The sequence below is a fragment of the Rhamphochromis longiceps genome, linkage group LG12 (genome assembly GCF_057381845.1).
Source record: "Rhamphochromis longiceps isolate RC_006_pf linkage group LG12, R_longiceps_female_GT1.1, whole genome shotgun sequence".
Taxonomy (NCBI): domain Eukaryota; kingdom Metazoa; phylum Chordata; class Actinopteri; order Cichliformes; family Cichlidae; genus Rhamphochromis; species Rhamphochromis longiceps.
Window position 1 is genome coordinate 9,716,986 of NC_140568.1, and position 17,631 is coordinate 9,734,616.

General features: G+C 42.0%; 1 protein-coding gene across 1 annotated transcript in view; it reads left to right on the top strand.

The window, feature by feature from the left end:
* Positions 1-17,631, top strand: part of LOC146656885 (adhesion G protein-coupled receptor A2-like) — a 39,712-nt gene that overhangs the window by 6,660 nt on the left and 15,421 nt on the right. The window contains exon 2 of the mRNA XM_085424674.1: positions 12,346-12,417. Coding sequence (XP_085280800.1) covers positions 12,346-12,417 — 72 coding nt within the window. The remainder of the gene's footprint in view (positions 1-12,345; positions 12,418-17,631) is intronic.

Consider the following 17,631-nt stretch of genomic DNA (forward strand, 5'->3'; position numbering starts at 1 on the left):
ATGTCTGCCCATTTACTTCCTTCAGACAGTATGTTTTTGCATGATTTTTGCATTAAAACCAGCATCACTTGAGATGCAAACTTTATGTTCACATATACAGAGATAAACTAGTTTTTGCTCTTTAGTGTCACATTTTTTTGTGTGACCTAGGTCACTTTGACATTATTTTTGTCCAGTGTCCTGCACAAACTTACGTTAGGTCATTCTTGCACAGCTAACAGACAACACATCAGCATAAAACAGTTGGCTCTCCCTTCCAACTTTTACCAGTTCAACTCTTAGCAAGAAAGCAGATAAAAGCTTGATTTTTGAGCTACTCCTACAACCACATTTTGTCTTCATCTCATGTAGATGGTGTGCTTGAGTGGCACTGCCAGCAAACACACCATCGACATGACCAACTCAGCTTATTCATTTGTTTTTTAAATTATTCATGAGAAAAAAAGAGAAAATGTCTAAAAGGTAGCTATTTGATGCTGATCATGACTCTGTCATGTTGAGAAACACAGTACCCGATTACAGCTTTCTAAAGCTTAATGACTCAAAGAGATTATTAATTCAATTTATTCAGATTTACAGTTTGAATACTGAATTGGCTCCAAGTGTGTGCTGATTATTATTATTAAAAAAACATCCACTTGTAGTACAAAACACTGCTGTCTGTGTGTTCTTTTCACCATGTTTGTTTAACTAACTTACGTATAGTTTCTCTATCAAATGTCCTCATGAGCAGTCTCTTAGTTTGTTCACAGCTGCTAGCAAAATGTACGGCACACGCCCTGTTACACTGTTGTGGTTGCTCCTTCTCCATTTGAACCAGCATAATTATTAGAATTTTACAGGATTTATATATTAAAATTCTTTCTATAATATTACTAGTGTTAGCAGTGGCTGAACTAATCCTGCATAATCTACACCTACAAGAATATGCTACACCAGCATCTAAGCAGTCTGCCTCTAAAAAGGAGTGATGGAGAAGCCTTTTTGTTAACCCCACATTCATCTGGTTTGAGTCTTTTCATTTTTGGCTCTGTTTATCTGCCCATCATGAAGCCCGATATCATTTGCTACATCTGCTACGCCCTCTGAGTGTCTATTTTTTCAAAGCCAGCTCACCTCAGTAGTATAATTGGCTGCCTACAGTATTAATCTGTGTGCCTTTAATCGCTGTGCTATCTTCTGAGTCACATCATCAGCCTCTCACTTGTGGCAAATGGGAGGCTGGATACCCAAGGGCCAGCAGATGTGTCGGTGGTTTATGATTGCTCTGTGAGTCAGTGTTTGTCAGATAGGAGCGTGACTACGAGACATCCCGAATGACATCTTATCATCAGGGAAAGTTCACGGAGAGAGAGAGAGAGAGGGAAAGAGAGAGCGTGCTGGCTGGGCATTCCTGAAGAGTTTATTTATGTGGGGAAAGGTGTTGAGACGAGGGGGAGCAGACTCCCCTCCACACATGTTAGGTGTGGCCGTGGTCAGCAATAAATCAAAAAAGCAAACAACGGCCTGACACTGGATACTCCGAGTTTTCTACTGCAGCTGCAGCACCTGCCAGTGCCACACAAGCCTTGTATTTTATTAAGTCCTTGCAGTTCAAGGTAACATAAGCAGAGAGGGAGTCTTCGCCGTCATACTGTGTGTACTGCAGCTGCCCGCCCGTTTGCTTGATGAATGTGCATTTCACTTATCACCTTGTTGTGTTTGTTGATTAAATGGCCCCGGTGTTCCAAAACTTGGCAAAAACAGCGGTGTGTTGTCATAGTAATCTCATACCCCCAAGTGGCTTTTTGTTATTTTAGTTTTTCCTTTCTCGCTGCTCTCTTCTTATCTTACTCCAAAAATGCCTGACTTTGGCTTTTCTTTGCCAGCGCTAACTTCCCGCTCCCTGTGTCTGACCACAGCGGCCCCCAAAGTTCCTGCTCCGGGTCGACAACACATGGGACGGAGATAATGGGTGTCTGTAGTGGGAATGCCTGTGGCTTGCGTGAGTGTATGTGTGTGTGTGCATGCATGTGTGTGTCTTTGAACTAATCTATGGCAATGCAGTGCAATCATCTTCTGAATTTCATATACTTTTATATTACTTAGAGTATACTAAGTAACTGTATCCATCAGTATGAATAATGTGCTTACACTTTCAGTTTTAGAGGGTGGGTTGACCAGGACAATTATACAGCAACTACAGAAAGTATCGAATGTGCAAGAACAGTAACGTGTCGAGCAAAGAGGCTGAACTTAGTGCTTCATGGCTTTGGACATGGCTAGTGCCATTTTATCACCAATCTGGATTTAAGCACAACAATTAAGAGCTAAAAGTCTGCATTAGTCTGTGTACTAACACTAAATGAACATATGGCAGAATTTAAAGTCAAGGAAAGCTTTTGGGTTTCCTTTTGTCAGTCATGTCAGTGTGCTTGAATGGAAACACATGCAGATAGGTTGCTCCTCTGAAAATGTTTTTAAATGCCACATTGTCACAAACAAATAAGCAGTTCAATCAGCAGCTTATCCACCGCTCTCTTACTGTGAATGAACTGCATATGGTAATCCTTCCTCTGGATAATTGTAGGGGTCTTTTATAAGCGCCTGTTGTTGTGATTTGGTGCCATATAAATACAATGAAATTGAATTAAACTGAATTTCAAAGTTCATCAGGTTGGAGGCTCTCATTAGCTTGCAGAAGCTCTCCATAGCAGAGTAAAGACTGCTGTCGACAGATGTTGGAGTTCACCAGACTGTATGATGATAGATGACAGATTGTAAATTTATAAATTACATGGCAAGTATAGGTGTAAACCTTTGCCAATCTGTCCTAGAGTGATTGCAGTCGATCTGAGTTGTATGGCAATTGTTGGGAGACAGCTTGCCTTCCACTGGGCGACCTGTGCAATCGCCATGTGGTAGAAGTGGATCACCCAGAAGTTGAGGGTGTTGCACGCACAAACTATGATTACCGATACAACCAGAGCTTATATTGTTCACTTGCACTCCCCTATCAGCAGCACAGGGATGGAAAACAAATAAATTGCTTTATATGTGGAAGGGGCTTTAGATGGAAAGATAAATACTGCAAGTAGTGGGAAATAACAACCCCAGCTTTGTCCCCGAGGTAACGTCATGTGACCACATTTTTTTTTCCTAAGAAACAAATTGTTAAATAAAAAAGAGATACTGATAGTGTGTTTTTGTATCTTTATCAACGGTACTCATGTATATAAAACCAACCAGCAGCTCATCTTCATCGTTACTCAAAACCATTGTATTATTGAGTAAGCTGTTACACGGAGCCACAACAAACTAAACATCTGTTGCTTGGATTGTTTTATCCTTTACACTGTCTATGAATACGATCTGGTTTAGAGCTAGATTTAAAGTGACTGAACAAGTTGTGACATAAAGCAATAACCCTTGATTAAAATCTTCTTGATGGCTTAACCGCTGTTTAAAGATACAGTATGAATGTGTGTTCCTTCGGAAAGAATGGTGGTCTACCAGTTTTTATTACAGATGCCTTTTGATTATTTAATACACTGTGGTATCCTCTGGTGTTGAAACGTTGGTAAATCTGAATTGAGCCCTGACTGTCATTCGAGAAAGCATTACTGCTGCACAGAAATGAAAAAAGAAAAACAACCTTCTCACAGATTCCTCTAAAGGCACTCAGTATCTGGGGCAAAAAGATTTTAGCCAAGCCTTTGTAAACGCGGCCTGATTTCCCAGCAGTCTTTGCTGGGAATCAGAAAACAGAGGCTGGTTATGAAACAGAACAATGAGACAATGTTAACAGGCATACACCACATTCCACTCACTGTCTCAAATGGCTAAATTCACTAAATTGCCTCATTAAAAGTGTAAAAACACTTTAGACAGTGATTAAACTGACTATTGTGTTCCTGCACTCCAGCCATAAACTTTCCAGTTTGGTTTGTCTTGACGAGTCTTTGACTATAAATATTGCACTAATTTATTGCAGCCTCACAGTAAGGCGGTTTTATTTTAGCTTGTGTTCCCTGATTGTTAATATTTGTGGCAGCTACTTGTTTATGTCTTTGGAGTTCACTGGTTTCTCAGCTTTAATAAATTGTATATTGAAGCGCTTTTGGTAGACAGTTCCTGATAGCAGAACTCGATGAATTGTCTAATAAGACCAACTTGAAGTGGAGACCTTCCTCTCCAAATCGTGTATTGTGTGTGTGTGTGTGTGTGTGTGTGTGTGTGTGTGTGTGTGTGTGTGTGTGTGTGTGTGTGTGTGTGTGTGTGTGTGTGTGTCAGCCTGTGCGCACACATATGGGAAGGGCGTGCATGGCCACATCTCTCAAAATAGGCTCCAGTCCTCCCCTCTCTAATTAGAGACATTTAAAAAACCCAGATTTTAATTTTAGACTAGTAGTTTTTGGACCACTTATGCGTGCGCACACACACACATACCCATCGAGTTAAACATACACACTTTCCATATAAATAAATCTTATAGGTCACACACTAGTACATATAAATCTGCGCGCACGCACACAGACACACACACACACACACACACACACACACACCACAAACCACAAAGCCTAACTGCTTGGCCCTGCATGTTAACCCAAGCACAATGCAGTACACTCTATAATAAGCGGTTCAGCATATCAGATGCAGGAGCACACTCCCCACGCTAGGCCTTGAGGGACATAAATATGATAACAAAACTGAGTAATGCAAGAAAATTATTGGCATAAATCATTAAATTCATCTATTTTGTCATATACACGAATGACAGGAATCTGTACCACTCCTTCATGTGGCTGCTCTCACCCTCTTCTCCCTGTTTGATGACTAAATTACTCAATGTGGGTCTGCAAAATGATTTCATAAAAAATATTTTTCATGCAATTACATGCAAGTGCCTTTCCATGACAGGCGGTAAATGGGGCTTGTAGCTTGGCAGCGTTCCCTGGTGGCTGCTGCGAGCCCACTGGTGGGTCAGGCACAATGGGCACATTCACATCTTGACATGCATTTGCTGTTTAAGTGCCTGTTGGGCTCAGGGGCATTTAGTCTTTCTGTTATATCTGGTGCCGCGACTTGCCTAGGACAGGCTCAGGGTGCAAGGGGCTCCCAGGACTGCTGGCTTAGGTGACTCTCTGTCTGAAAGGGTTAAGCTATTAGGAATAACCCATGTGCTGAATAGTCGGTGCGATCTGGAAGCCTCTTTTAAAGCACTTATTGTAACAAGGATGACACAACTGGCCTCCCACTCTGAGAGATCTCTCTGCTCTTATTCCTCCTCCCTCCACTTTCCTCCTCTGCTTTCTACAAAATGTGTCTGTTAGTAAGGAAGAGACTTAGAGGAGAGAGCTGGACTGCAATGGATTGCTGTAAAAAAAAAATACACAATTTTAGAGTAAGCAGGCTGTATTTCAAAAATACAGTAAAAAAAATGTAAAAAGAATTACAGTATGGTCACTTTAAATTTTACAATAAAGTGCTGCCAACCCTGCTGCCAGTATTTTACTGTAAAATTTACAGGATTTTTCTTAAAGTTAGAGTTCTGATGCAGGCTGTGAACCATAACCACACATACTGTCAGCAGTCCTACAAATGAAAATGTGAATATTTTCACAGCATAGAATAAATAATTCCCTCAGAAAAAAATAATGCAGTTCACACATACTGATGCATTTCAATATCCCCTGAATTAACATTTACATCTCCTTAAACTGACACTAAACAAATAATCTACATTTACTTTAATACTTAATACTTATATAATTCCTCGCTGTTAACACACCTCACGAAATGTCATTACCCACAATTCTCAGCTGCTAATGAATGTCTTCACAGCTTATGTGTATATGTACAGGTGTATAAATGCTTATTATTGTCTGTCACTGCAGGTTTATTTTTTTTAAAAATCAATTCAAATAATTAATAATGACTGCTGTTTTTAATTGTATTGCCTACATTGTGTTCCACTTAAACAAATATCAGCAGTACTTCATGGCAATTCATTCATTTAGCAAATAGCTTTTTTATAGACGCACTCTTGCATTCTGCATGCAAGACTGGAAGATTAATTGCTGCTGTTAGTAAAAGTTTTCCAGATTGGCTTTCTCACATATCACAGCGCTGAATGTATAAATGGCAGCCCGCTTTAATTACGGCTCTAAGTTTGTCCAGACAGGAATCTCAGCTTAGCAAGTTGTGTATGTTTTTCTGTGGGTGTAAAAGTATCACAGTCATCACAGTCTGTCACTGAAACATTTTCTAAAAGTTTACAGCTCATCTCTTATGACACATCCGATGATGTTATCCTTTCTCGCTGGCGTGCCCGCAGCTGAAGGGTTCATTTTGATTCTCCTGGTTTGGGAGCTTAAATTGCAGTGTAATCCACTGCATGCTTCCATCATTTTTTTAAACCACTTATTTGGTTCAGGGTTGTGAGGGTGCTGGAGCATATCCCAGCTGACAGCGGGCGAGAGGTGGGGTACAACTTCCACAAGTTGCCAGCCCGTCATAGTAGCAGTGTAATGTAGATGGGTAATGGCGTCTGATTCATTAGAGCCCGTGTTTGGATGGAGTAAGTGGGATTGGGAAGCTAAATTAGGTAATGCACTTTCTAATCCATCTTTTGGTGTAACCGCAGTATTTTGTTGATCCACCCCGTCTGTCTGCATTACTCTGAGGGATATGTGTGTGATGTATATATGAAGAGAAGTGCTGCCATGTCCACTTAGTTCTCCTCTGTGAATGGCACATATTCTTGAAATGCACCTTTGGCTAGAAAAAGCTGCTCAAATGGAAAGCTAAAGGGGAAAATGCAGTAAAATAAATCAGCACTGGTTTTGCAGCTCAGCTATAAGACACAAATGAAAGAGCTCACACAAAGCTGGCCTCTTGTAATCTAAAAGTGGGTAATTGCACCACTTTCAGCAGAGTTCAGCTCCCTCACGGTTAAATTCTTATTAAATTTTATTTATGTGAAACAGACCAGCATGTGCATTATCAAATCGGCTAATTAAACCAGACTTAATTCAGTAACGATGCTCTGAGACTCTCATTTACAGTTAGTCTCATTATCTGGCTCCCATTGGTCTCTGAATTACGACCGGAGTTTTGCCATGTTACCAATCTCTTTCAAGGGTTCTTGTCTCTCACCCCGCGTGTGGTCCTCGAGCGTAAGAGACCAATCCAAAGTTAATTGATGTTTACACAGTGGTGCTTTGGGTTGTTTTTACTCTTTATTACGCTGAACCTGAGCACCTCCGTCTCTTTTGGCCTCGGAGTGCTAGATCGATCGCATCTTTCAAGCGCTCCCGTTGTTTCATCATTGGTGAGACTGCTGCAGCTTCAGGTGTTGTAAAGACTGGATCTGCTGAAGAAGAATGAATCTGTAGTCAGTATGAAAGAAAACCATACTATTATTCACAGAACGTGAAGTGTACTACATACATAATGAGCTCTAGGAGCTTAGCCTGGAGATGAATTCTTATTAAATATAAATCCTTGCTTAAGACTCTTTTTCTGCTTGTGGTTTGCTGTAGAAGCCTGCAGCTACACAGAGCTCACTGTCTGAGTCCAGCATGCCTAAATATTTAGGAGCCAATTGAAATCGGGGCTTTTTACTTAAGTACTGCTCATTTATGTTCGGGACTACATGCCAAACCAGGCTAGAGCATTTCCTGTGTATCCTTCCCCACCCAAAAAAATAAAGAAAAAGTTTAAAGTGCATTTGGCAAAGAAGCAGGATGAGAGGATGAAGGTGGGATGATACTGACACCAAAAAGCAAACAGGACATCCTGTTGTGTTTGAGTTTACAGCATTCTTGCTGTGGTTAGGACAGATAATAGAGGGATGTATCTTTTTTTTATCGCCTGTGTTCAACCAAACGACGGCCCAAAATCAGCTTTAGAAAGTATACAGAATACAGAAGACAAAGGTGCGTAAGCACCCGCACAGATCAGGCCTTATCCTCCAGGCTCAGGGCAGCGTGTTACCAATGAGACAGCTATGTAGTTAAGAGTTGGGGGGTGGGGAGTGGAAGTAAATCAAATACGATTTGTGACGTGCTGTCATTGCTCCCGTGTGGCCCTCAAAGGCTTTGTGGGTTTAGTAAGCAAATTGAGCAAACCAACAAAGTGAGTGGCATGATGCAGGGAGGAGCTGCTGTGGTCTGCTAGACAAGATGCTTTGTATAGTTCTACTTTTTTTACACACCATCATGCAGCATAAGAAGCCTGATCTAACACGGAGCTGTGGCAATGGAAGCTAAAAAGTCAAGTGTGATTCGATGCGTAAATTTACACATTTTTTGCCACTGAACTTCTGGAGAGAAGGTTTTTGCAGGTAGGGGATTTTTTGTTTTTGCATGATGTCAAAGATTTAAATAATACATAATTTGGCATTTTTAAAGATGTAATGTTTACAGAAATTTACTTGAGAATCGAGCTCACTTATTAAAAGGTTTTTTTTCTTAAGAATATTAGTTTACTTGATCTCTTTGGGGATAAGTTTGTGAAAAACCAAGAATACATCCATATGTGTTTTTATGTTTTATATTAAAGAAAACCGTGACGTCAAGTTGTTGCTATACATGTGGTGTTTAACCCTTCTGCTGAGTGAGAACTGCTAGAAGAGAAGCTGGTAACTCGGTTTGACCTGGTGCTTTTCATATGACCTCTTTCTTTTTGATCCTAATGTAAATGAATTATGCGAAATGGTTAAACAAGATCCCTGGGGCCTGACATGTGGCCCTGCTTTCCCTCTCTTTCTCTTTTTCCTTTGGTTGCATGAATTAGATGGATTCAATTAGCCCATCTAATTTAGGCCTCTGTGCTCTGAAAGGGTTAAGTGAATGAAAGATACCATACCGTAGTCTGGACTGAGTTAGCGCACTGACGTGCCATGCGAATAGGTCTTGAAAACAGAAGAAGATTAAATCAATCTGCCATCTGATCTGTCACTTACAGACAGATCTGGCAGAAATGTGCAGTTAAGCCTCAGTAGCAATACTGTGTGCTGAGCAAACATTAGGCCTCCTAGTAGAAGCTGCTTATCTTCTTTGTTTGTAAAGCTCTGTTAACCTACAGTGATGAAGCGATGGACCCTCGTTTGCCTCAGCTGTCACCTGTGTCCGGACCCTGCTCCATCTGTCTGATGACTTTCCAGGAAGTGCTCTCTCTGCAACCCCTGACCTCTCAAACCGGGTTCTGAATAAACAGCTAATTGGCTGGGTTTCCTGTTTAGCCTGATGGGAGCGCTGACTATTTCTGTCTGTTTACAGAGTTCTGCTTCTCTCTCTTTCTCAGAGTTGTACTCTTTGTATTGTTTATAAAAGAACAATGCCCTCCACTACAACTGTGCTCCAAACATCAGGCTTTAGGGATTATACAGCAGTGTCTAGGCCACACAACTCCCCTGCGTTCCTGGAAATCTGCGCCTTTTGTTGCTTATGGGAGGAATTCGGTTAGCTCATTTTGTGTGCGCTGTTTATTTGCGAAAGTCAGCTTTCAAGTTTTAGCGAGATAATTGAAATACCGTGTGTGGAATGTGTGCTGGGTTTAGACCTGAATGCAACACACAAATAAATAAATCTGTGCAGGTTTGGAGAATGCATATTAACTCAGTGTGTGATTATATGAAAGGAGGTGTTTTGTTCCTGTAGGCTTGCAGCGATGTGCACATGTGGGCCTTCGGAGCACACCAGAAACAAATGTGCATTATTCCCTGACTAATAGTTTTCTGCTTAATAAGCAAAGTCCAAAAGGAACTATCTGTATCTCAGCTGTCTGTGTTGAATTAAATGGCTTGTTTCTTTGCCAGATGTGACTTTCTCCTCTCCTATCTGCACTGAATTATTCAGGCAGTTCCGGATCTTCTGTAACTTTCATCCTGGGCCTGCATCCATTTATAGGAGAGATTTTGTGCCCAAAAGTCGAGCAAGAGACCTCAAGGCCCAGGAGTCACGGGTTCAAATCCAGGCTACACCACAAGAGGATTGCTCTCGTCTAACATCCTCTCTCTGCCTTAATAATAATGATTTATTTTGAGGAGTTCAGTGGGAATTTGTGAACATGACATGTTTGTATTTTTTCCAAATCTTGGAAAGGGTTGGGGGGGGGAGCTCAGATTTGGGATGACGTCAAAAATGGTGGGAGAGGCTTTACTTTCAGTATTCCAGTCGTTATCATTTTTAGTGTCTTGATTGCAGCACAGCTTGAAAATGTGTTTTCTTTGCTTTTGAAATTTTGCTGATAATTGTCGCAAGATATTGGCTGAAGAGTCCACGATGTAGCTGTAGCAAAAGATGATTTACTCCCTACGTTTCCATTTTGCAATGCTGGCTTTCGACACTTTTAACTGTTACAGGAGGGAAGAAGTGAGTCGGGCCAGCTCATGCTTGTATACTGAGATTGGACGATTAAATCCGGTCATTAAGCGGGCTGGAAGGCGCGGAGCTGAAGGCAGTGTTTTTATTGATGTGGCAGGAAACGGGGGGCTGTGCACTGCTGCTGTAAATCTAACGGACGCTTCACAGTGAGCTCCCTCTCTTAAAGCCGCACACACACAACTTCACTCTCTCAATTAAGAACACACTTAATGTCACAAACAGCCCATTAAAAGCTGTGTGGCAGGGGCAATAATGACGTGAGACTAAAGGGTGTGTTAATGATGGCAGCCTGTCTCCAGGGCAGGGTCCTGGCTGTACCCTGAGCCCACGCTGAGAAGGATATAGACAGGTGTCTGAATCCGAGTGATTATGGTTGTGTATTTTCTTGTTTAAGTTTAGTTTCTATTGTTTGAAAGTGTTATGATTTCATTAGTTTCAGTGTTTATTGTCGTCTTTTTAATTATAGTTGTTATACGGAGGGCATATATCAGAGGCAGTATTCAGGAAAATCAGTACAGGTAGTCCTCATTAGCTGTAATACATTTTTTACTAACAGATACTTAAACAAACAATATGTTCTCTAGATTTCTCTAATTTTAGTTAGTCTTAATTTTATTTTCAAAATTCTACTTTTTAGTTAATTTTTAGTTAACTATAACAACCTTGGTTAGCCGGGATAGGACCCCCCCCCCCCCCCCCCCCCCCCCCCCCGGCGATCCTGATAAGGATAAGCAGAAGAGGATAGATGGATAGATGGATGGTGTAGCTCCATCATAATTGTGATTATGGTGACAGTAATGTGCTGCGTATGGAGAATAAAGTGCTATCAATCTTGACCACTGGTGTTTTTGTGCACCAGTTCTCCACCCAGACCTCCTCTTGAACTTTTTGTGCACTATAAAAATGTCATTCTTCCTGAATTGGAAAAAATGGCGCTGTGACTGTAATTCAATACAGTAGCAGATTTGTTTCAACCCTTATCTGCTACAAAACTTTCATGGTGTTTTAAGTTAATAAATTCTCATGATGCGTTTCTCTTCCTTTCTCTGGCTAACACTCATTTATACAGGTTAGCTTTTCCTTAATCGCCTCTTTATTAATTGTCCTCTTTATTTTTGGACATAGTTTGCAACTATTTGCATGTATGTGTGTGATGAATGATCGTATGGTTGATTATGTGTCTGTATCTTCAGACATTATCTTTAATGTGTGGCTTTTATTCAAACTGTGAAGGACTCTGTGTTTTGACAAATGTCATACAAATAAAGTTGTTTTTATTAAAAAGTAACTATTTTGTTGTAGCTTTTTTTTCTCTATAAAGAAGACAATTAACTTGCTGCACTTTCCATGATCCATGCCTCAGACTAGAAATTTTCCCTATCATGCTTCTACTGTTGTGAATAAGCTAAGCCAACAGGCTTCTGCATGTAGTGTCCTATTTACTTAACTCTCACAAGTATATTGTCACTGAAACTAGGGGCAGAGTATAAGTCTATGCAACTTCTAAAGCAGCCTTGGCCTATTGCCTTATATTTTTGCATTTCCCTGTCAAACCGAGAGATCTCAGCCTCACTTCCACTCTGCCCTCTAGCATTTTGCTCTGTGCACTGATAAGAACTCCAAAGGCCAAGTGATTTGCCAGCGGGGAAAGAGCTAATTACCGTGGCATGTGCCGCCATTTGTTTGATATGGAAAGACATCCCTTTGATCTTAAAAAACAATAACTTATAAATGATTATCAAGATTGCAACCTCTGTCTTGATGCCCTTCTGTCTTATCATTTATTTGAAACATCTTTAGGTAATGCTAATGCTAATCTCTCATGTGACTGCAGCACTGAATGGACATTTTCTTTGGCTTTTTTCCTCCTCCTAATTTATGTTTCTATTCTATTTCTATTCCTCATGTTTTTTTTTCAACCTATTTTTAACAACCGTGTGATTTGATTTGTTTCCATTTTTTTTATTTACAGGATACTGAGCCACAACAAAATCCGAGTTCTGAGAAACGGATCCTTCCTTGGACTTTATGCCTTGGATAAATTGTGAGTATCCTTTTCTCATCGTCCTTTATTAAATACTGTGCTTCTGCGGGTGCTCTAATGTCATGTGTATTGTTTCCACTGGATTTATGTGTGAGCTGATTTCTGGCTTGTCTCTGGCCCGGGCCTTGTGGAGACATACAGACAAGGTATCAGAGAGATCTGAGCAGATCTGAGCAGCTATGGCCCATCTATCCGATCACGGGCTTCATTCCAGAAGGGAGGATGATACACTCAGACTGGCTATCACAGACTTATGTTGAAAACTTCACATAATTACACTTCACTCCTCCATTATCAGTAAAGCCCCACTCCACATGACAAGATAAGGGAGATCTCTGGCAGGAGCTGCATGTTGGCAGCTTTGCCTGTGGCTTGCAGACAGTCTGGCCCTCCTTAGCGGCATCGTAATCTCTCTATGAATGGGGTGTGAGACAAGTGAGAGATGAAATATTTTCTTACGAATTTGAGGCGATGCACAGCGCCACTGGTGACAAACGGGAAAGGAACTATAGTTGGAACTGCCAGTGGTGACACATGGCTATAATTGCACGGCCTGTAAGACGATCCACCACCTTGGTCCAGACCACGATATTACGAAAACAAATACAACCCTGTTTTCAAAAGAGCTGGGTTGCTTTGTGTATTGTAAATAAAAACAGACTGTAATCATTTCAAATAATTGAAATGACATATTCAATTGATAAAAGTACAAAGGCCAAACATATAATGTGTTTTTTGCTTTTTGGAAAAAATGTATATATTCATTTCAAACTTGTTGCCAGTAACATATTTGGAAAAACAAAAAGAAAGAAAAAGTTTGGCCATCGGTATGTTTACAGCTGTGCTGGCTTGAATCTTCTTTTAATCGTGTTTTATAAGCGTTTAGGAAACTGAGGAGGCCAACTGTTGTACATTAAGAAGCTAAATGTTTTCCCATACTTGCTTGACATGCAGGGCCTCCTTAGCTGTATGTTTCATTTCACAGTGTATCAAATGTTTCCAGAGGTTGACGGGCCTGGACTGCAGGCGGGCCAGTTAAAGCCCTGAGACTTGTCCTACACAGCCATGTTGTTGTAACAATATAAATTGATCAAAACCTGCATGCATCATTCAGAGCAAGTTATCCAGGCTGTGCACACTAATGCACAACAGCCATGCTTTCACACATGCTGGCTTTCCTTCTTCAAATTTCCAAATTTTGACTTTTCATACCACAGGGCAGAGTTTGAATGAGCTTGGGTCTACAGACGTTGACAGTGTTTCTGGTTCTTATACAAAAAATAAATCTTATAAATCATGTTGCCCAATGAATGAAATTAATTAGCACCTACACTCTACTATGCCAATCTCCCTGAATACTCTGATATTCTCACACTGTCCTTGAATCTAGTGTACGTTTCACAACAGATTCATTTTGGGGTTTTTTTTTACAGTGTGCTGTTTCACAGGGCATCCCAGTAAAGCTTTATGGCAACAACACATATGTTGCAGCTTCACTTCGCAAACTTGGATGCTGTAGTCTGGCAGACAGGCTTATATTGTTGGCGAGGGGGCTGGTGGGTATGTTGCAGAGATATTAGTTCCACATGGCACTTCGAGCTGCCACCCATGAAGCTAACGAGTTTCTCAAAAATGTTGAAAGAAAGAAAAATATGGTAATTTGTTGCAGTTGTTAGCTTGTTAGTACCTACCACTGAAGTTCAGAGCAGATGTGCCAGTCGAGAACAAAAGCTATATTTGCTCAAATTTATGTTTTTTTTTCTAAAGTCTGACACGAGAACACCATTGGTGAATAGTTTCAAGGCCAAGTTGTCAGTTCTCACCTCAGCAGTCTTGCACCGAGGACGCTGATAAAGCTGTTGACAGGAAGATCCTGAGGCTAATGCTACTTGGGCAGTAATGTATAGTAAATTAAAGCCTGATCTGTGGCTCAGAATGAGCTGATGTTGCATATTTTTGTTAGTGTGGAAAAGCCTTCCTGTAGCGCCATAGGGTCGGTGGGTCGGGTAATCTGAGCTCTCCCATGTACCTGGAGCAGTGATAAAAAACTAGCAGGAGGCAGCAGAGTGGAGGTTTAACTAAAAGAGGTTGGGAGAAAGACAAAAAACAGGCAGATAAACCCCTGGCTGTGCTCCACAGTGGGAGATGCAGGCGTCTGGCTGAGCACGAAATGTAAATCACACAGGCCTCATTTCACTCCTCCGCCTCCACCTCTGCTGGCTTGCTGACACACAGTGGTGGAGGTCCACTCACTCACTCTGACATCTTCAACCTTTAATTGAGCCTCGGGCAGCTTATAATCACATCTGAGCTCATGGGAAATTTGCTGTCTGTTGTGAAAAATGCCACACTGATGGAAGGGTTTGCAGGGATGAATTCAGATATGAGCTTAGAGTGTGAGTTTTGTCTGCGCTTGTGAGATTTTGGTTTTGTTTTGTCTCCTCGGTCCACCACGGCTCTTCGAGTCTTCTCATTGTTTCCAGTATGGCGTCAACATGTGCTTGTCATTTGGAGCAGTAGTGAGCAGTTACTCATATTATGTGACCAGCGGTGTAATCAAAGGCCAGCCCACTGGGGCTGAGTAAACACACATCAGGGAATTACACTGCATCTCTTCCCCTACGTGACAAGGATAAACACAGTCTGCGCCCCCTAACTGCACGCACACACACACACACACACACATTGGGACACATGTTGTTGTGAAACATACACACACAGGGACACACACACACACACACATTCTCGTTTTGATATCTTAGTGAGGACATCAAATTGATAGTGCTTTCACTAGCCCAGAGGTTTTAGATATCACCCTGGATCAACACAGCTGAATCAAATAATTAGTTCATTACCAAGCTTGAGAACTGTTGAGGAGGACATGTTGAGGAGGTACTTTAGACATTTAAATCGGCTGTGTTGGATCAAGGACACATCTAAAACTTGCAGGACACCGGCCCTTAAGGCCCAGAGTTGGAAACCTCTGCCCTAGCCGCTTACCCTAACCCTAACTAATCAAAATGAATACCTAACCCTAAGCCATAGCCTAAACCTAACCATAATCTAATTGTAACCCTGACACTAAATCCACATTTTAAGTCTCAAAAAGTCTTCAGTCTCGCAAGGACAGCCGCTTTTGTCCTCATAAGTGACTGTTGGTCCCCACAAGTATAGTAACATTCCAATTTTTGGTCCCCACAAAGATGTCTAAACAGGTACACACACACTCGCGCACACACTCTCACTCTTGGCTCATCGCTGCTGTGACTTCAGTGTATACAGTAACCCTTGAGTGTGCTTCCTAGTATGGGCACCCTCTCTTCTGGCCCAGTCTAACAGGTCTCAGCAGACACACACTCACTTCCACACGCTCACAGCATACTTCTATTCAGAGCTGAATGCAGTCTGATCTGCTGTTATTAAACGGAGAATTCAGCTCCAGAGTAGAACACCCTCCTCCAGGCCTGGACAAGGCCGTGCAGCAATCTACACAGTTAGCCCTTTCATTGGGACAAACCTCCTCAAAGCCACTATTGCCTTCATAACCTGCCAAGCCACCCAAGTGCAGAGGAGCAATTTAGGATTGTTTGTTTTTTGCCCTCTTACTAGACTACTGTGTTTTTGTAGGTCTTTTAAACAGGCTTGCCATCCAATGGCTACATTTGGATCTTGGAATACTTCATTTCTTTCCAGCTCTTTGGATGAACACACTGGTTAAATCATGCCTCGCCTCTGTGGCGGTGGTTGCTATGCGCAAAATAAGTCACTTTCATACACACCGTCAGACCTCTGCTCGTGTACTTGCGCACCTTTTGAGTACCTCTACCGCTATGCACACCCTTTCTGATGGAAGTTTTCACTGGCAACCCCACTAATGAGCCGGGACCTTTATGAGTTGTGGACAGATCCCAGCAGCCTGTCCTGCACTGATTTGAGGCAATGTAATGAGAATAATGAGCAACGAGGGCCGAGGCAGTCTGGCTCCTTTCCAAATGGGCCCCACTGCACCATGGGACACAGGACAGGCAGGCAGGGCACAAGGGGCCCTCATTACTAAGGCTTGTTACCCTACAGCGAGAGAGGGAGCAGGGAGGGAGAGCAGAGGGCAACGATGATGATGGATGAGGGAGCAGCAGGGTGTTTGTAGTGGACAGGTCTGAAAGGCAGGAGTGAGGCTTGTGGTTAGGAGGCTCTAGGTGTTGGCAGCGTGACCGTTTTTGTCAACAAGAGAGGCTGAGATGATCTCTACAGTGGGAATCTTTTAAACACTGCGCTTCTTTGGACTCATTGGAGTAAGCACATAAAACATCACATAAGACAACCAAACACTTCTTGTAGACTCAACTTAGTTTAAGTGTAGAAAATAAGGAGGTGCTTGAGATTTATGCTGATAATGCAACAAAATTAAGGGAAGCCTGAAATTAAACCTTGGGCTGGAACACTGTTTCTTAAAAATGTCTGCATGAGAAAACATGCACAGTTATAGTGTTATGATTATGTGCAGGCCTAGGCCAATTCATATATGTTTGGCTTGATAGTATCTGTTCCGCAAAAGCAGAGGCAGACCATTCATTCACTCTTTGCCTGAAATCTCTCTGAAACCAACCTTGAAATCGCCTCTGCCATTCTGAGCGGTAGGGGTTAGGACGGAGTCCAACTTAAACAACTTTACCATCTGACATGAGGGACGCGGAGCCAAGATGGCTAAAGATGGTATGGTGGTGAGAGAGAGGGAAAGGGTAGATGAAGAAGGGAGAGGGAGGGAGCGAGGGTGAGAAAGAAAGCACACTCCTGCAGTTTGTCTTGTATAAATCTGAGGCCGTTTTCCTTAGCAGGAGATTTCCACACAAGCTGAGCAAATTACCTTGATGAGTGGGAACAAAGAAGAGGTGTGCCACACTGTAACACTTAAAAACAGTGGCCAACGTGTAGGCATGGCGAGATGCCAAGGAGCCCCTCTGTCTAGACTGGCCTGACTAAAAGAAAGGCTCAGATTGTACCAGCCCACTCTGGAGAGCGCTAAGGACAGCTGCTGTGATTGCACAGGGGAGTCTTGTTTCCCCCTTCACGGAAAAATGAACATTTGTTTTGGTGCATTTTTCCCGCACATGCCACCGGGTGGCTCCCGGTTAGGCAACAGTCACCTAATGAGAGTGCATGACCCATTAAGGGGTGGAGTGGGTGAGGAAGGGGTTAAGCGTGGTGGAGAGTGGA